The sequence below is a fragment of the Aquarana catesbeiana genome, linkage group LG01, assembly GCF_042186555.1.
Source record: "Aquarana catesbeiana isolate 2022-GZ linkage group LG01, ASM4218655v1, whole genome shotgun sequence".
NCBI lineage: Eukaryota > Metazoa > Chordata > Amphibia > Anura > Ranidae > Aquarana > Aquarana catesbeiana.
This window is the reverse complement of record NC_133324.1, coordinates 234,871,944-234,893,292: the sequence shown is the minus strand read 5'-3', so window position 1 is coordinate 234,893,292 and position 21,349 is coordinate 234,871,944. Positions and strand designations below refer to the sequence as shown.

At 39.1% G+C, this 21,349-nt stretch overlaps 1 protein-coding gene across 4 annotated transcripts in view; it reads left to right on the top strand.

Annotated features, from left to right (window-relative positions):
* The window catches only part of RPH3A (rabphilin 3A), a 433,918-nt gene that overhangs the window by 226,172 nt on the left and 186,397 nt on the right, over window positions 1-21,349 (top strand). For all 4 annotated transcript variants that reach the window (XM_073625921.1, XM_073625905.1, XM_073625913.1 and 1 more), the window contains 2 exons: window positions 19,145-19,274; window positions 20,716-20,799. In XM_073625921.1, the coding sequence (XP_073482022.1) occupies window positions 19,145-19,274; window positions 20,716-20,799 (214 nt within the window). The remainder of the gene's footprint in view (window positions 1-19,144; window positions 19,275-20,715; window positions 20,800-21,349) is intronic.

Below are 21,349 nucleotides of genomic sequence, written 5' to 3'. Positions count from 1 at the left end.
TTGAGGCTCACGAATGGTTTACATCTTGTGGTGAACCCTCTGTATTCACTCTGGTGAAGTCTTCTCTTGATTGTTGACTTTGACACACATACACCTACCTCCTGGAGAGTGTTCTTGATCTGGCCAACTGTTGTGAATGGTGTTTTCTTCACCAGGGGAGGAATTCTTCGGTCATCCACCACAGTTGTTTTCCATGGTCTTCCGGGTCTTTTGGTGTTGCTGAGCTCACCAGTGCGTTCTTTCTTTTTAAGGATGTTCCAAACAGTTGATTTGGCCACACCTAATGTTTTTGCTATCTCTCTGATGGGTTTGTTTTGTTTTTTCAGCCTAATGATGGCTTGCTTCACTGATAGTGACAGCTATTTGGATCTCATATTGAGAATTGACAGCAACAGATTCCAAATGCAAATAGCACACTTGAAATGAACTTGGGACCTTTTATCTGCTCCTTGTAAATGGAATAATGAGGGAATAACACACACCTGGCCATGGAACAGCTGAGCAGCCAATTGTCCCATTACTTTTGGTCCCTTAAAAAGTGGGAGGCACATATACAGACTGTTGTAATTCCTACACCGTTCACCTGATTTGGATGTAAATACCCTCAAATTAAAGATGAAAGTCTGCAGTTAAAGCACATCTTGTTAGTTTCATTTCAAATCCACTGTGGTGGTGTATGGAGCCAAAAAGATTAGAATTGTGTTGAAGTTACAATATTTATGGACCTGACTCCTATTTAACATGAGTTTGAAGGTGATTGCTTAATTCTGAACACAGCTACACCCCCAGTTATAAGAGGGTGTGGCACACTTATGCAACCACATTATTTTATTTTCTTATTTATACTTCACCCCCACCTCCCTTTAAAAGATTTCAGTTAGTTATTCAATTGAGTTGTACAGTTTATAGGTCACATTAAAGGGGGAAAAAGTTCTGAAATTATTTATTTTTGTCTCATCACAGAAACCTGACATTTTAACAGGGGTGTGTAGACTTTTTATATCTATTGTATCTCTGAATGTACTGATCTTTTGACACAAAGTTGTCACTGAAAGTAACTTTGTATTTCTTTTTTTTCATAATATGCTCAGATTAAATTTTCCAGATTTAGGAGAGATTACAGTATTTTGTTAAAAACAATGCATGTCAGTTTTGTCATATAATCATCCTTTACAGTGGTTTAAAAAAAATGAAAAAGGCCCAAATAATTCTTTGTGCAAGTTTCTCATGTTAGATGCTTTGGTTCTTTGGGGAGGTTATATTATGTTTTTCTGGGGGATAATCAGCTAATAACATTTTGCTTTTTCGTTTTAATTCATGCTTTCATTTTGATTGAATTTTGAGGAAGTATCCATAGATGTTAGAAAGAAAGAAGAAAGATGTCTTTGTATCACAGTCCTGTTTTATGCAATCTTTGCAACCTATAATTCAGCATATAAAGAGTGTAGTGTCAAATCTAATTAACATTCTAGTCAGCCTTCATTTTAGTTTGGGGTACCTCCAAGCAAATAGAGAGAAGAGAAAAAGAAAAAAACAAACAAAGACAGAAGGCTGCAGGAGATCTTTATGGCATAGCATTTTACACCGAGTTCAATACAATGTATGACGTAGACATGTGCGGTTAATTAATATTCGGACAAATTTTTCGTTAATCGGAGATTCGGATATATCCAAATTCACCAAATTACAATATAAACAAATCTTACCGAATGCTCCGAATAATGTAAATGAAATTCATCCAAATTTTGCAAATTCGGACTGAAATTCGAATTGAATTTTACATTGAACTCCAGTCGAATTCTAACTACACATATTGCTGAAATCAATGACTGTGTGTGTTATTAGAGTACCATTTCGAAATAATGCTGTTTTTGTTAAGCCAAAGGTGATTTAAAGAGTCATTGTAATCATTTGAATAAGATTTTTCTTTTGTTCACTTTTCTGCATTTAAATCGAAAACAATATAACATTTTCATTTCGACCGATTCGAACATTTATTGATTTGAACATTTTGCATCAAAAAAATCAGTAAATTCAAAGAAAATTTGAAAATTCTGAATACGAATTCCGAATACATATTGAACGAATTGACCGAATTGAACTAAACGAAATAACTAGATTAAAAATCAAAGCTAAACAAAACAAAACAATTTTTTTCGTCATGCACATGTCTAAGAAGATAAAATGCAATAATGTATTTTCATCTGTGAGGTTGCTGAGCTTCCATGTGGGGTGGTCAGACAACTTCGGGTGAAGCCAAAGGGGGATTATAGCTGTCCCAGTGCAAATGTAGTTGCATTTAGTGCTAGGTGGGGTGATCCGGACAGTCCTAGGCACACTTGTCTCTGGATTCTGGTGTGTTTGCAGAAAGAGAGCACCGTACACCAAGCACCACTTTTCCTGTCCCATTAACATCTGTCCAAGTGTCCCATGAACATCTGTACAGTGCACAAAACATCTGTCACTGTCCCATGAATATCTGTACTAATGCACAAAACATCTGTCACAGTGTCAATTTGGTGTTGCTTTTCTTAGCTCCTTTATACATTGGAACGTTGCACCTTTCCTGCACTAAATGTATTTAAAGAGTTAATTAGCCTTTTTAGTAAAGAACTGGTGTTATCCTCCTACATTAGAACAACAAAGTTTTCATTAATCTGATTTATTACACTGTATGGTATTCAGACTGTTGACCTAACTTGCAGAAATCTGTCATTTTTAGAGCATATTAAGGTTTCCTAAAGTGCGGTGCAGAGAGTGAAGCATACAACCCGTGGGAGTAGGAATGAGAGAAGCCCAGTTATAAATTGGTCTCTTAGAGACATTTATGTGCCTTTTTTAGATGTTCTGCTAATAAAAGCTATTTTGCTTGTGTTATCCATAGCTGACAACTTTCTTTTGGACCATTGGATTGTTACCATCTGTTTTAAACCCTCTTGTGTCTCATAGAAATGCACCCTTTATTCATCAGCATTCTCTAAGGTTACTTAGAGTGACAGGCCAGCAACAGAATGAGAAAACAGGGATTTTAATTGCTAAACAATGTTCTTGAGTGGTGTTAAGGATGTTCACCCTGTAGGTAGTCTGTATTCTATGCTCAATATATCAGATACAATTATTCTTATAGGGCATGTACAGTTTAAAGTATTTTATTTATAAAGCATTGTCAACTTACTTAGCACCTTACGTATACTCTTCATTCACATCAGTCCCTGCCCTCAAGGAGCTTAAACAGCCCATAGATGAGTCGGTATTTTTGTTCAACCAGCATGTAGACTTCCATGCCACCAGAATACATTGATTAGCATTGCAGGCTATAGCTGAATGAGTGGGGAAAGTCCAACAGATTGACTTCTGTACAGCCTCCCTGCCTATAGATGGATTGAAAATTGTCTGGTCCCTGCTGATTACCTTTGTGCAGTTGGTTTCCCATGTAATTCCCCAAACTGGTTATTTTGGCACTTAAAGAGCCCCCACTTGAGCCTATTAGAGACATGTCTATCTCTTCTCTGCGCTACTCTGACCCACAAGGTAGTTTTCCTTGTAGCTATCACCTCAGCAAGGTCAGTGACTGAGCTGGCAGCTTTATCCTGCAAGGGACACTTTTTGTTCTTGCATAGGGACATGGTAGTGTTGAGGCATAAGCCTTCATTTCTCTTCCTAATCAAACATTGTTCTTTTGTCCCTTTGTTTGACTCCAGTTCACCAAAATGAAAATTTTCCTCCATTGTTTGGATCTGGTTCAGGCTGTGTGAATTTCTTTCAGCTATAAGGGTCAGGTTCCCTCCTTTCCAGTTAATGCTCTCTCCACTATGGCAGTAAGCACTTCTTAGGCTGCTTGACATCAGGCCTCTGTTTCCCTGATTATCAAGGCTGCCACCTTGTCTTCTCTTTGCATATCCTCTAAGTTCTGCAAGGTGGACATTTATGCCTCATCTGATGACAGCATCAGACATAAGGACTTTCAGGTTGCTATTTGAGCTGTAGGCTGCCCCCATTCTTCATTCTTGTTTTCTCTATTGAGCCTGTTAGCAGTTGTTTGCTGTGTTGCCCACCCATTAGTTCCACCGCTTTTGGACATCCTGTAGGTTTAAGATTCTTATGTTACTCAATCAATGAAAAAGAAAATACAATTTTTACATTCCACTTAAAATCTTTTTCTTGGATTTTTTATCAAGCACTTGGTTTTGCTTTGCTACAAAACTAAAGCATTCTGGTAGTAGAAGTGAGTATAAAATCCTATTTTTCTTAAATTTTGAGCATTTTTTAAATGCAACAAAAAAAATTTAAGGAACAAAATAATTCAACACAAAACAATAATAAAATATAAATGCTTTAAAAATATAAATAATAAAAAAATGAATAAAATAATAGCTAAGAGAAGGAGGGTCAATTAGGGCTTTTCTTTCTGCAGTCACTGAAAAGCAGATCATCATAGTAGGCTCTGTCCCACGCCCTCAGTGCCAAGATCATGAAGGACAGATAATGTTCTTGTGACCGCTCATACATCATTAATAATTAAAGGTATTTGAGACATTTGTGGGTAAATTTGGTAAATGCTATGCAAGGGCAGCTATGCAAGGGAGGGGTGTTTAATTCACAACCAATAGGTTGATTTATGATTTAAGGGAAGTTTTTTGGGGTGTCTTATACCTAAGGTATAAGACTGGCTGAACACTGACATTTAGATCACCTGCTCATCTACCATGCCACTAGGTCTAAAAGGCACTTACCTGTCTGACTGCTTTTGCTCTTAAAGCAACAATCTTATAAAAAGATAGCTTTTATAACAAAGATCTCATAAAAAGCTATCTATGGTAATCAAAGATGCCTTGTATCTATGCCTTGAAAAGAGTGAAACTGTCAAAGCCTTTGCAGACTAATTCTTAGTCTTCTGTTTCTCAGGAAACATAAATATTTAAACATTAAGTCTGATATGCTGCTTATTCCTTACCTGGCTGCCAGGATTATAATTGAGTGTTTAACGGAAATCCTTTTTTTGTGTCACATACCTGTTATATATTTAAAAAGATTCATTATGTAGATCTTAATGTATGGAAGAATCAAACTCCAACAAAAATTCTACAGAAGAGGATATGTATATGTCTTAGATGCATTTATGACCGAGCCAAGTCTATTTTACATTGCAAGACTGAAAAAAAACATAATTAGAATGCTAAAAGCACCAGCATACCTCTGTAGGTCTTCATGAAGTGCTGTGCCAGCACTGAAACAATAAATCTATTTAGTCAATGGACATAAACTCTTGCTTACCTATATGGTATAATTGCAAGCTATGCAAGTCTTCACATATTAAATGCTGGAATATGGAGGCTTCCAGTAGGTATTGCTATGGCTACTATTGCTTATGACTAGTAATCAGGACCAGGCCCATAGGAAAGCAAAGGTGGCTGCCTTGGTTCTTAAGAAGGGAGGGGTGCAAAGAGGCATGGCCCTGCAATTTATGTTGCAAAGGCAATTCAAAGCTCATAGTCAGTAGCAGACTGCCTGCCTTATTGCAGTACAGAAATGCCACTTTAATTTCAAAAAATGCCCCAAATCAGTAACATGGCTTATATTGAGCTGGTTGTCTGTGATCATCTGATAAGAATATCTGTTAAGGCCCCAGTTTAGATTTCCGGCTTTTTGAAAGCTGAGTTTGCTTGCCACCATAGGTTTGCTTGCCTCTTCTCCATGTCTGTTACTGCCTCCGGTAGAGAGGTTCAGTCTCTACCAAGCTGACTCCTGGTGCCTCTGTACACACAAATGTATAAAACTTTGAGGGATTTATGCATATACACATTGATTATAAAAGGGGGGCTAGTGGCAGGAAAGGGAACGTCTGGGGAAATCTCATGTCAGAGGCTGGACAATAGTAATGGGGTTCGCATGGGCATTTTAACATTGTCATAGTTGTGTGGAAGTAGTGGTCAAGACCCACACTGAAAATTCTAGGATTTTTACTAAACCTAACAACTCTGCTTTGGATTTGACCCATTTATTTTGTATATGGCCTTAAATAAAACAGCAGGGCATTGTTGAAAGTCTTCATGACTTTTTTGCTAAAGATGGCTGGCCCTCCCATACAAATACTCAGGCAGCCTGGAGTCTTTAGCATTTGGTTGGAAGCCAACATGCTGCTTCATGCCAAGCTAGATAAGTCTTTTCTTTTTCATTGTTAATGCTTTTTTTTTTGCAGACTGCCACAATCAGTGGTAGTCTAAAAACAAAGTCTGCTCGGCTGAGTAAAAGCTTATTTTCACTTCATCAGTCAAATGTTATTTATCACATTGTGTTAGCTGGGGAATGGATCAAGAATGGTAGTTCAGTGGATCAAAACAAAAGTTACAGAGGGTAACAAATCAAAACTGAGTCAGATTTACAACTAGACCTAGGTAGGGGTTATGTTCCAATAGACATGGGAGGGGGGCATTTGATCACAAAAGCTTGATGTATACTGTGCATATTTTTTTTCACTCATACGCTGTCTTAGGATGTGTTAGATCATCTGTGTTACTAATTTGAGGCAGCAGGCAAAATCAGTAACTGAGGGAAGTCTAATTCAGCATGTAAGGGTAATCCACAAACATAAAAGCAAGACAATGTTTTAATCTAAACTCTATTGAAGAATGCCTGAATGAATCCAGATGTGCAGCTGCAGTCTAAGTATTGACCAGCAGATGGTAGAAATGGCAGACTGATCTTTTCACGTGCTAATTCATGCTAATTGTCATTGTGCTTATTTAAAATGGGCATAGAATTACATCATCCAACTTCAGATTAACAGGACTAGATGGCATAGTTGCAGACAACTTCAGAAGCTCGGGAACAAGGTTTAGTTCTTTTCTGCATTAGATTATAATCTATATAAGGAAGAGTAAGGGAAGAGCCAAAGGTCTTTAGAGAAGTGCATGGAAATGGCATGAGATTCCCATGTGCAGTCAGAGACTTGACATGCCCTGCCTTTTACATGGTTTGCTGTGAAAATTGTTAGGGGTAAAATTGATAGCACCAATAATTTCACTTGTTTCTGGTGTTACTTTAAAAATTAACATCTTATCAGAAAAAAGTTTTTTAGTCCTAATATATCATATGCATACAGAATATGAGTTGCTGTGTAGATGTGCTACTAGCACTTTTCACCAGCAGCTGCAAAATTGACAGTTTTTTACAATTTCTGACATTTGTAACTTCCACTACTATACCTGAACACTACATTGGAAATTAAGTTTGGGACAGGAAAGACTGGTCTTTATTACTGTCTATGGCCAGGCAAAATCCTCATCTTTACACAGAACTTTGATGGTAGCTGCTTCTGGCATGCAGGGTAGTGAACGGGATGATTTGTTCACAATAAAGGCATATTATGGTTTTATAAGAGAAGCATGGGAATGGAAAATAAAACAAAACTTACATACTCACCTAGGTGAATGCAGCAGCAGTCAGATGCTGCATCTGTCCCCTGCTGCTTTTAAGATCGAGAACTAAGCGATCATAGACCTTTGATCGCTCAGTTCTTGGTCTTCAGTGAGCAGAGAGCTGGTGACTGTCCCCCTGGCTGTTTCTTTGCAGCCTCACAGACTCTTCGGGAGGGTGCAGCCCTGATGTGCTGTCAGATCTTAGATTATAAGAGCTATGCACACCTGCACACACATCCTGGATCCAGGAATTAGAAAAAAATGTAGAAAATTAGTGGAGAAAACAGTTTTCTCCACTAAGAATCAATACTCTGAAACCCTTCAGTCTGCATCTGTGAGAATCCTGCATTGTCGTCAATCCTATTCAAACAGCAGCAGGGCTTCACACTGTCACAGTTCATAGAAGTGGCGGCTGGTGGTTTTTTTTGGGGGGGCGGAAAACAATCCGTGCGCCGCCACCACCTCCCCCCGGTCAGGTCACAGACGACACAGGAGACCCCCCCCGGTTGGTCGGCTGGCCAGGTTACGGGCGGCACCCCTCATCAGTCAGTCAGTCAGGGCCCCGCACTTACCCCATCTTGCGGACAGCACGGCGGGCGGCGACAGCTTCTCCCTAGCTGCTGTCTCTGTTCATCAGCGTCTCCTCCCCCCTCCTTGGCGCCATTCCGATCAGATCTCCTTTTGGCACATCGGGTGACAGGGCTCATGACCTGCTTCCTGATTGGAGGAGAATCAGTGTTATAATAGCAAATATTAATTTGCTATTTCCACACAACTGGGTGGGATCGGGGAGCAGTGCGCTGTGCCCCGAGCGCCCACCTTTTTTGAAGCCTATTAAAGCCTCTGGCTCAAATCACGTGCTTAAAAAAAAACACCCCCCATTGGAATCCACGTGCCCGGAGCCCTGCATGTAGATCAGGGGGCCGGATACATGGATAGGGGTTGCGGTGCCCGTGCACACCTAATGGATAGTTCATACAGTGAATGGTTTAAAATCAGGCTTCAGCAATTGGATGTGACCTACACATCCAACCTATATCTATTGTCTTTATCAGGCCATACATGGACCGAAATGTGGCTGAATTTTGATCCATGTATGGGCTAGTGGTTGTACACAAGTCGATCTGTTGATCGATTTGTGTACAACGTTTTTCCCAATCAATCAGTGCCACCAGCTATAGCCGGCAACCCTTATCATTATATTCTGCTAGCGGGGAAGGTCTCCCGCTGGCAGAATACAATGGCACACTGGGCGGAATCCCCTATCCACATAGAATGGTTGAGGTATCCCCCATCACATTCTCTGGTTGAATGAAAAAAATATATAGACATAATTGACTGCTTTACAAATGTTAGCTGTGGGGAATTGTATAAGGACCATACATATAAATAAAAGCTAACATTTCTGTAGTCCTAACAAACTTCCCACCCTAGTCTGACAGTGTTTCTCCTTCATAGATACAGTATAGTGAGAGTTGTCACCCTTGGACAGGATATTTGTTACTGGTAGGATCACCAGTAGAAGGATCACCAGAAGAAAAAAGCGCGGAAAAAACGAATACAGCTACTGCATCTAAAGATTTGCCTCGTTTAATATATTACATTTTTGTTATTGAGCTTAGATACACTAAGTATTTTCAGGCAGTGCTGGAGCTGCATATGTCAATGAAATATCTGCCCTGTCAGACTGCAGCATATAAAGGTCTTTGGTATGTTTGTTGACGATGCTTCAATAAAAAGGACACCAGGGATAAAGAAAGTAACTCTACTGATACTGAACACCATTTTTCATATCTGCCGTGTAGTAAAAGGCACAATCCAGTATATAGTGTGGATCTCTTGAGACCCTTAATCACCAAGACACCTATGTCCCTTTCTTCCTTGTTATTTTAACTGTTACTTTCTTGTGTATTTCATCCAGAAATAATATTCCATTGCCTTTTCTTCTTCTCTACTTTCCCAAGGTATGATTGGGTTAATTTTAACTGGAGAAAAATGTTGTGATTTTTTTTTATATATATATAGCAACCTGCCATACTCCCTTAGTGGCATTTAAAGTAACAATAAAAACATTTTTTACATTTTACAAAGGGCATTAAAGCATCTGTACAGGTTTTATTGCTGTCAATGTCCACGTTAAGGAGATTGACCTTCTCTATTTGTCCTGTTTACCATTATCACTATGGCAAGTAAAAGAAATTCCCAAAATATGGGTTGTCACCAGAAGATGTACGGAGGGGAAATCTTCTTATGGGGCCATTGGTGACCACCAGTGTTTCCCTCACTTTGTAGGGATCTCCTTTCACTTCCTGTTGTGGCTATGAGACAGGATGTGAAGGGAAATCTCCCCAATAGGACACAGATGGCACAAAAACTGACAAGGGTTATAACTCTCACTTGCTCTATCCAAATTGAAAAAAAAAGTTTCCCTTTAGTTCTACTTATAAAAAAAAAATATTGAACTTGCAGTTTGAGGTTTAATTTCTATTTTTTGATGCAGTTGTATTGACCAGGAGAAATTGTGAAGAAGTTTGTTTGAACAGAGAATTATGGTGTGCTTGGTATGCTTTTCTTCTATCTCTCAGTAACCACGTGCTGAGCCTCAAACTTCTCTCATATTACCACAGTGCTTTATACGTTTTAAATATACACAGTAGCTTATGATTGTCCATTGTCCACAGAGCCTTATGGGGTTATTTACGAAAGGCAAATCCACTTTGCACTACAAGTGCACTTGAAAGTGCACTGAATGTGCAGTCGCTGTAGATCTGAGGGGGACATGCAAGGAAAATAAAAAACATAATTTTAGCTTGCACATGACTGGATGATAAAATCAGCAGAGCTTCCCCTCATTTCAGATCTTCCCCTCAGATCTACAGCGACTGCACTTCCAAGTGCACTTGTAGTGCAAAGTGGATTTGCCTTTCGTAAATAACCCTCCAATGTCTAGTTTTCTCTGACTCTCAAACCTATGACTTTGCCTTTGTCTCCAAAATGCAGGCAAGCAAAGTTGCTTAATGCTTCAGGATATTGATACACTAAATCAGGGGTCTTCACATTATGGCCCTCCAGTTGTTCAGGAACTACAATTCCCATTGTGCATAGTCATGTCTCTGATTGTCAGAGTTTTACAATGCCTCATAGGGCGTGTAGTTCTTTAACACCTGGAGGGCCATAGTTTAAAGCTCTCTGCACTAAATGTTGTCATGAGTTAAGCTGAACAGACACATTACACAATACTTGTGCAATTTACTAAGGTTTGGTTGATTGGTGTTAAGCAAACTCTTCTAACATCAAGATGTAAGAAAACTACTAGAAAGAAGAAGTTGAGGGGCACGTGTCAAGGATTGCAATTGCCACACTGCAATATGATTGTTCAGTCTCTCTGCAGTTTCCTTTAGATTAAAAACCCAATAATAGATATTTTTTTGCTAAGTATTGAACAGGCTGGGGTAGAGATAGAACCATTGTCATGTTTTACTGTGGTTTGTTATCTGGTTTGGGAAATGTCCTTTGTGCCCTGACAGGGCAGGATGGGAAATCTGTCTTGTTGGGGCACAAACTGCCAAAAAAAATCACTTCATTACAGTACAGTTGGGGTAGAGTTAGAGCTTCTATCATGTTTGTATGAAATACTCTGGGGAAATCAATATAGCTACTATATGTTAGTTTCCTTCTACCTCCGGCTAATTCAGGCAATCATTTGCACCCGTGTTGGTAACCTTACCAACATGGACGACAAATTCAAGTAGTTCTCACTATGGCCACTTTAAGAACTGTAGGGAGTAAAGGAGGGAGGCATTGAGGAAAGAATGTCCAGTATGGACACTGACCTCAGTGCAGGCACTGGCAGATTCATGCATCTTTCATATATATGCTGAGCCTTGAGGGAACTGTGAAAGGTGTCTGTGACACCCTTTAGGAACTCCCCTTTGTGTGTCCTGTTACAGCTACTTTGCTATTTTTTTTGTTCTGCTGTTACAGGCTGTAAGGGTGACAGGATTGCAATAAACATAATAACTCTTCCAGGTCTATAAAGGAAAAAAAAATGAAGTTTAGCTTTAGCGAAATCCAATAGGAAGACCTGTCTATATAATGTGTTCAGTTTATATCCTACTCTACTTAACCAAATGTGTAAATCTCAAGTTGATTTCACAAGCAGAATAAAATCTATATGGCTAGCTAACATCTGCTTAGGTCTAGAAGAACTGATTTACCATACCCAATCAATATTTCCTACATCCTCATCCATTTACTATACATTCTTTGGATACTGTGTGAGCACAAACACTTTTATATTTCAAAGTGTATGACACAAAACTGACTGCATAAATATATATCCCGTTAATTTAACACACCAAAATCATCACTGATGCACGCAATTCTTTTTCAGAGTCACATAAGTAATTAAATAGATGTTACCTGTATGTATTCAAGGTGTTTTAAATTATATAAGTGCAATATAAATACAAGTGTATTCCACATTCCATCCAAAAAATCCACTGGCTCATATGTCAGTGGAGGAAACTATCTGGAAGCGTAGAATTCATGTATTGGCTGGGAAGTGGAGAAGCAGCGGCTTTTCAACACACTGGCCCATGGAAAAGTAAGTATATTACTTCTTATTTTACAAGTGGCCTATTAAGTAATAGTGACTCTGTGAAGACAGGGTCACTTTAATGAGTTCCTAAGTATGGGGGTTCTAGAAGCATGTTAATGAAATTAACGGGGATTTCTCTATCAATGTGCTCCCATCTTCACACTAAATCATCATTGCATAAAATGAAAGTTCCATGGAGTTAATGTGCTCAATAAAAAATGAGCTTGATGCATGCCAGAAACGTGTGTATATTAGATCTCTATCTCATAGTAGAGGTATCTCTGCCATCTCTTACTGGATAAGTATGGAAGTTAAAGTATAACTAAAGGCAAAACTTTTTTTTTGGATGCAGTAGAGAGGGATTAGAACACCTGTTATTATTGCTTCCTGTGCCCCTGTTAAGGAGATTCACTCTCTCTATTTGTTCCGTTACGGAAAGTAAAAGAAAATTCCAAATTTCGGATTGTCCCCAAAACAGTAATGGGGGGAATTCTTCCAATGGGGATACTTTTTCCGACCTGGGGCGCTCAGTTGACTTCTTTAATTTACAAGGATTTCCCCACAATTCTTGTTTTGGCTATGAGATGGGAAAGTAACGTAAATCCATGGGACACAGATGTCCCATAGATTTTAACTCTAAAGGGTTTTAACTCTTCCTTCCTCTATCCAAAATGAAAAAAAAAAAAAAAGATTTGCCTATAGTTCTATTTTAGGACTAGTACCACCAATGCCCCATTGGGCTCCCTATCCATTGGGTTCTAGGTTTCTGCAGTGCTGGTCTACAGTTGGTTATTTATTTAATTGACTAGTCTAACATAAAGCCAATCTATTGTTTCTTCCCTCATTCCCATGGGCCAGGTATTGTCTGAAGATTTGGAATAGGCTTAGCTGTTTTCTAGCTCACTGGATACAAAGGCAGTTTCAAAAAATAACAATGCTTCCCACTTTTATTATAGTTTAGAGTACAATAAAAATGAAACATCAATATCTTTTACTGAACAGGCTGAATACAAATTTGCACTAGGGCTGATGTTAGCTATTAGTGTGATAGTATTGTCTTCCACTTCTGTAGTGATCTATTACATCTGTAATTACTGCAATAAATGTAGTGATTGAAAAGGTGATAAATACTAGGAAACGAACTATCAGAGACATTACCAGTATATGTAAAAATCGTAACAATTTAAACAGTTTACTGCAAAAAGTGGAGGATTTGCTTCTCTCATCATCCTACCCTACTTTTATACAATTTCTATTCCACACCACTGATAACAAATAAGTTAAAATTTAAAAGCTTTTTTAAATTTATTTTTCCAGGAAATTAAATGTAAAATGTTAAGAAACTTTGGAGTCAATTAATTTAAAACTTCAGAAATGGAAATTAGATTGAAAGTGGAGTTTTAGTGATTCAACCTACTGCTTTGTCTCCACGATCCTATTATATACAGTGCCTTGAAAAAGTATTCATAGCCCTTGATATTTTCCACATTTTGTCATGTTACAGACAAAAATGTAAATGTATTTTATTGGGATTTTATGTGATAGACCAACACAAAGTGGCACACAATTGTGATGTGGAAGGAAAATGATAAATGGTTTTCCAATTTTTTTTACAACTAAATCTGTGAAAAGTATGGCATGCATTTGTATTCAGTCAATACTTTGTAGAACCACCTTTTACTGCAATTACAGCTGCAGTTTTTTGGGGGGATGTCTCTACCAGCTTTGCCCATCTAGAGAATGACATTTTTGCCAAATCTTCTTTGCAAAATAGCTCAAGCTCTGTCAGATTGGATGGAGAGTGTCTGTGAACAGCAATTTTGAAGCCTTGCCACAGATTCTCAATTGGATTTAGGTCTGGGGTTTGATTGGGCCATTCTAACACATGAATATGCTTTGATGTAAGCCATTCCATTGTAGCTCTGGCTGTATGTTTAGGGTCGTTGTCCTGCTGGAAGGTGAACCTCAGCCCCAGTCTCAAGCCTTTTGCAGACTCTAACAGGTTTTCTTCCAAGATTGCCCTGTATTTGGCTTCGTTGTCTTCCCATCAACTCTGACCAGCTTCCCTGTCCCTGTTGAAGAAAAGCATCCCCACAAAATGATGATGCCATCACCATGTTTTATGGTGGGGATGGTGTGTTCAGGGCGATGTGCAGTGTTAAATTTCCATCACACATAGCATTTTGCTTTTAGGCCAAAATATTCAATTTTGATCTCATCTGACCAGAGCACCTTCTTCCACATGTTTGCTGTGTCCCCCACATGGCTTCTCGCAAACTGCAAACGGGACTTATTATGGCTTTCTTTCAACAATGGCTTTCTTCTTGCCACTCTTCCATAAAGGCCAGGTTTGTGGAGTGCACAACTAAGAGTTTTCCTGTGGACAGATTCTCTTACCTGATCTGTGGATCTCTGCAGCTCCTCCAGAGTTACCATGGGCCTCCTGGATGCTTCTCTGAGGAATGCTCTCCTTGCCCGGCCTGTCAGTTTAGGTGGATGGCCATGTCTTGGTAGGTTTGCAGTTGTGCCATACTCTTTCCATTTTCAGATGATGGATTGAACAGTGCTCCATGAGATGTTCAAAGCTTGGGATATTTTTTATAACCTAACCCTGCTTTAAACTTCTCTACAACTTAATCCCTGACCTGTCTGGTGTGCTCCTTGGCCTTCATGATGGTGTTTGTTAACTAAGGTTCTCTAAAAAACCTCTGAGGGCTTCACAGAACAGATGTATTTATACTGAGAATAAATTACGCACAGGTGTACTCTATTCACTAATTAGGTGACTTCTGAAGGCAATTGGTTCCACTCAATTTTAGTTAGGGTTTTCAGAGTAAAGGGGGGCTGAATACAAATGCACGTCACACTTTTCACATATTTATTTGTAAAAAATTTTGAAAAGCATTTATCATTTTCCTTCCACTTCACAATTCTGTGCCACTTTGTGTTGGTCTATCACATAAAATCCCAATAAAATAAATTTACATTTTTAGTTGTAACGTGGAAAATTTCTAGGGGTATGAATACTTTTTCAAGGCGCTGTATGTAAAGTAACATGCTGTATTTTACTATTGCTTATATAACCCATATAACTGTGGGTTCAGTCACACCTTACAAAGAGTCTGTTAGTACTGGCACAATGGGATTTTATATACCATATTTATCGGCGTATAACACGCACTTTTTTCCCCTTAAAATGAGGGGAAAATCGCATGTGTGTTATACGCCGATCCCGCCGATCTCCGCTGATTGTGATTAAAGGAGCGAGCAAAGCCGACATACACAAAGCCGAGTGTACTTCGGCTGGACTCGGCTCCTCTCACAGTCCCGCCCCTGACTGTGAGGAGAGCCAAGTCTAGCCGAAGTACATTCGGCTTTGTGTATGTCGGCGGCGCTCGCTTCTCTCCTCTCGCAATCAGTGGAGATGGGCGGGACTGCAAAGACACTGGGAAAGCTGCAGATGGACACTGATAAGGCTGCATTGATGGGCATTTAAATGTAAGTTTTTTTCCTTAAACCTCCCTCCTAAACTTGGGGTGCGTGTTATACGGTAATTCGTTCCATTTGCCTTTAGCTAGATTTTCTATGGTTTAGAACATTTGCTAAGCATACCAACCTGTCAAATGTCTAACATCAGTCTGTTAGATTTTAGTAAATACACTTATTCTTGGCATAATTACTGCTTTTGTAATTAAAGTATGAACCCTCCTACTTAGGTTGCTAATAAGTTTAGGTAAATTTGGTTGTGTGCTTCTTGCAATAAATCCTAAAAAGACATTTTCTGCCTGGTTATCGTGTTGAGAGACTGAGGAACTGGTGTGTACCTGGCTGCTGTGCACCCAATAGGGAATAGAACCTGGACAAACAGCAAGACCATCTTGAGGTCTGAGCTACACATATCATTACTGAGATTCTAAGCAATAATGTCAGCTCTACCTGTGTTCTCCCCAGGTGGACTGCAAAACCTTTCCCCCTTCTGTTATGAAGATGATAAGTGAGATACGTGTTCTGTAGTCCAACAAGAAAGAACTAACAAGGCAAGGCTAACAATACTGGTTGGGATTACGGTTCAGCAGAGGCAAAGTTGTGAGTTCGCTACAGAAAATTAGGAGCTCACTGGATTTCTGGCAGGATCCGCAGATATTATTCTATACTTAGAGCATTTTAAGTGCTTGCTGACCAACCGCCGTCATTATACAGGGGCAGGTTAGCACAGCTGTGCGAATCACCGTAGGTGTATGTCGGCCACTTAAAGAGCTCTAGAAGGCGAAGCTGGAGCCGATGCGCATAGCCGGTGGTGACGATGTGCACCGGCAACCTGCGATCCATCTTCTGAGACCCAGAAGGGGAATCTGTCAATGTAAACAGACAGATCTGTCAGGGAAGTAGAGAGAGATCTGCTGTTCCTAGTGATCCCTTGATCGCCCCCTAGTGTTAACCCCATCCCTGCCAGTGATGTTTATAAAGTAATCAGTGGCTATTTTTAGCTCTGATTGCTGTATAAATGTCAGTGGTCCCAAAAAAGTGTCCGATCTGTCCACCGCAATGTCGCAGTCCCGCTAAAAATTGCTGATTGCCGCCATTACTAGTAAAAAAAAAAACTAATAATAAAAATGCCATAAATATATTCCCTATTTTGTAGACGCTATAACTTTTACGCAAACAAATTAATAAACACTTATTGCAATATTTTTTTTTTTTTACCAAAAATATGTAGAAGAATACATATTAGGCTAAATTGATGAAGACTTTTTTTTTTGGATATTTATTATAGCAAAAAATAAACATTTGTTTTTTTTTTTTCAAAATTGCCGCTCTTTTTTTGTTTATATCGCAAAAAATAAAAAGCGCAGTCAGTCTAACACGCCACATCTCTGATCATGGTAAGAAGCCTCTGACAGAGGCTTCTTACCACGTGATCAGCTGTGGCCAATCACAGCTGATCATCTCGTGAAACAGGAAGTACCGGTAAACGGCATTCCTGGGTTTGCCAATCGGCAGTTCTCCCTGTCAGAAAAAAGTGCTCATAAGCTGCCAGTCGGTGCCCCATAAAAAACGGATGACAGTACCAATCAGTGCCCATATCCATGCCAATTAGTGCCCTGAAGGGCCTGGTATGCTCTTGGAGGGGAACTCATTCTGTTTTTTTTTTGTTTTTTTTTATATTTGTCATGGAGTTCCCCTTCGAGATCATCAGAGCACAAGTCACATGCCAAAGTCGGATCAGTTAAGACCGCGATCCGTCTTTGATCCGACTTCAGTGATATTCAATGGGCTGAAGTAGGATGAAAGTCAGGCCAAAGTAGTGCAGGGAGCATTTTCAAAGTCGGACCGACTTGTGTCGAACCAGATAAGATGGCTCTCATAGGGAAACATTACTTTTCACACGTCATGCGACATGAGCTCCCAATGTGGGAGCGTTTGTCGTACCGGTGCGAACCTGACCTTAGTCTTTTCTATGGATTACAGATGTCATATTGTGCAAACAGAATTATGTGAGATAACTGTAGCTCTACTTATGATGGCAAAAATGTGTGATCCATAACTATATAGTAAAAAGCACCTCTTTAGCTCTGCTACCCTTAGGCAGTTGTTCTGGAGCCTGCACCAATCAGTTAGTGGAACATTGGTGGGAGACTTGTAGCGGAGTGGCTGGGATGATTTCCTTTTAAGCTCTACTTTTAGACACATACCTACTATTCCTAAGTAGGAATTGTATTATTATTAATTATTATTTCTAACTACAGCCCCAGCACAGCTGATTTGTATGATATAGCACATAAAATACGGACAAACAATAATAACACCTTTTTCCAAGTGTGTACATGATCACTTTGAGCATCGAGATAAAAACCTGGACACATTTGTCTTTATTTTGGCATCAGTCTTGATGCTGAAGCTGAACACAGGCCACCATCAGTAAAAATAGAACAACCATGACTAGATAATTTAGTCACTCAAAAGGCAGGCCTCAGGAGATGAAATTAGGAATCCCAGATTCATGGATGCTTCATACGCTCCACTTGCATGGTGACCTATATCTAAAAAAGCAGCGGAGAATACAGATGGAATTAAACATGGGCTTTGTGTATTGCTTTCTCTCATATATTGTGTCATGGCCAGTGTCTGATGTACAGTATGTTTAGTTATTGTACAAATTGGCTGCCTGTAAAAATAACTAATGAACACAAAGCATATATCAATATGCCAGTCTAAAATATTACTATAGATCTGCACAAACGTTAAAAGATGCTAAATATCAAGCCCGACGAATTGAAGAACACTTTGCAGCACAAGACAAAAAGTTCCACTGCATAGAGCAGCAGAAGGTGGCGGAAGGGGGGATGCTTTTAGCCGCATCGATTGTTATCCCTAAAGAACCAACTGCCCACTTTAAAAAACGGATCCTGGGGTGATGCCAGCAGCTGCAGGCATCACCCCGGTATAACCGGGATAGGAAAACTGAGAGTGCCAAACGAGTACACTGCTTAATAAAGCATAACCAAACTAGTAAATTATTATGAATTGTGTCTATGTAAGTGCCTGTGTCCCACATCAACACAACCACACAGCTGTTAAAACATTGACGGCAAAATAATCTGGCACAGGCTGCCAGAGGATGAGTTTACTCTTCTTTTGCAAAGAACTTTCAACTTTATTTTTTTAACTAGAACTCTTGCTAAAACTTTGAATTTCACAGCTCTCATTTGTCTTTAAGAGATTGTTGTGGAACTGTTCAAAATATTGTTCTGTGTATACCTCCCCTAAGGTGTATATGTGTTTGTCACCATAAAAACATTACTGTCCTACCAGTTGTGGATATTTTATCAGTCCTAATTCTAGATAAATTTAATTTTTTTCTTGAATTTACTAAAAAAATGCAGTTATGAAATGCAATAAATGCAAAGAATACTGGGAAGTACAGGACAGATAACCTGCTCTTACTGCAAATGGACACTAGGATATGACCAGGGACAATGAAAGCTTAAAAGTATCCCCAAAAGCTATAGCCTGCATTTAACGTAAATTTGTCACAACATTTTTAGGGGTGCCTTTATTCACAAATCAGGTGAACCTGTTCAAATCATTTAACCTCTTCTTTCTTTTTTTTTCTTTTTTTACATAGGCGCTTGGTGGACCGGTTAGAAGACATGAGGAAGGGAGTAACTGGGGATGGTGTAAATCGGTGCATTCTGTGTGGGGAGACTCTAGGATTGCCAGGATCAAAGTGTGTTGTTTGTGAAGACTGCAAAAAGGTTATTATTAGGTCTCATAATTACATGATCCTGCTATTATGATGATTTCATTTTCCAACATTACCTTTTCCAATAAAACTTGTAGGTAGATTTTATTTAACATATGGTCAGTAGTGAGTAAATTAAATGAAACTCCATGACAAAAATTTTATTTGGTTCAGTGTAGAGTGGAACATGTTAGAAACTTTGTCATGTTTTTTGTGCTTTGTCACTCTGTTGGGAAGAGTCCCCCTCTATAACCTGGACAGCAAGTGAAGAGAAAATCAAAATTACCTCCTCAGGTAACAGAAAAATCATAACAGGCCCCACTATGGCTCCTTCTTTTCCTTGTGACCTTTCCAGCATTCAATGTGTTCTGTTATTTTATGATATTGGGCAATTTGATGCATTCTATTTGTCTTGACACCTGATTTGAACTGACCATATGGACATTTAGGGGTTCATTTTCCGAAATGGAAGAAAAAGCTGTATGCTTTTCAAGGGAAGTTTCCACAGAGCTTGGAGAATGAGGTCAAATTTCACTTTGCAAAGAAATCCCAATGCATGCAAGAAAAATAAAAAAAACAGCATTTTATTTTCACATAATTGGATGATAGAAGTCAGCAGTGCTTCACCTCATTCACTAAGTTCTGGCAAAATTTTGTTGCAAAGTGCAACTTCACTTTCAAAGTGAACAGTTTATTTTGAATTGGTAAAACTCTATAAGAGAAAATGATTAGGAATGTTAATAATGTTTTACCTAGAAATAGTTATTCACAATCAACTTGACTTGTTCTATAATGTGGAAGATGTTGTACTTCCAGCCCAAGAAGCTTCATCAGCTCTAATGAGTGTCAGAAGCACACCTCAGCATTTATAGCCACACAGGTAATTCAGTCAGCTTAACCAGTTCCTGACGCGCTATAGCCGAATGATGGCTACAGTGCGCTTGCACTTTGCCTGGAGGATGTCATATGATGTCCTCCTCGCTTTCCGTGCTTTCCACACAGCTGATCATATATTGGTGTAAAGAGCCAATCACAGTGGCTCTTTCCCATGTGATCAACTGTGTCCAATAGTTATCAGCATTCCTTTTCTCTTGCTGACAGTACCTTGACACATTCTATGGTGATTTAATTAAGGTGACTAAGTGGAGCTATAAATGTCAAGGTATGCTCCTGATACACATTAGAGCTGAGGAAGCTACATGGATGAGCAGCAAAACTTCTTGAACATTACAGGACAAATCTGAATGGAACCCTGCATAGACTTTTTAATATTTCCAAAAATGTATCAGAATTTTATTGCTATGTGCAAATGATTTGTTTACTGCTATAATGTTTTGTACCATGCATCTAGTGTTTTAATGTTACAGACTTATCTATAAGCTCTCTATCGACATTGTCTATGCATGTATTGTTAGGTGATCCTTTTTAATTAATCATACCTTTTATATTTACAGAATGTTTGCACAAAGTGTGGCATACAGACTAACAGTAGGCCTCATTCCATTTGGCTGTGCAAAATATGCAGTGAACAACGTGAGGTAAGTGGTATATGAAGGGCTGCCATCTGTTGGTGTGCACAAATTGGAACCATCTTTTGGTGTTGAAGCAAAAAAGTAAACATTCTCTGCTATTTCTGGTTTTTGGCTTACATGGCGAAAAACACAGTGGTCTTTGTTGGTTCTGAGTTATACTATTTAAAATGCTGAACTCAAGGCAGATAATAAACAGTCAAAATTAATGCAGATGTATATTCATTAAAGGCTAAGTACACCTTTAGGAACTTGCACTGTGACAGCAGGTGGGAATCCTCTTCTCTGAAGCTGTTGTCACTTTTAAAATCAGCATGGTTGTGCGGTGCTCTGCCCGCACAGCCGCGTAATTTATTCACAGCAATCTGTGAATGAATAAACTACAAGTCCTGTCTACCACTATAATAGACGGCTTGTGGTTCTCAATGGACTATGAGTGTGCTGGTCATGCTAGTCCATCCATTCTTCCTCCAGTTTTTGAACTGAAAGCCCCTACAGGTGTGCATAGAAATATACTAACAAGGAACACGCAGATGAAATGTAAAATTTGTATTTATTT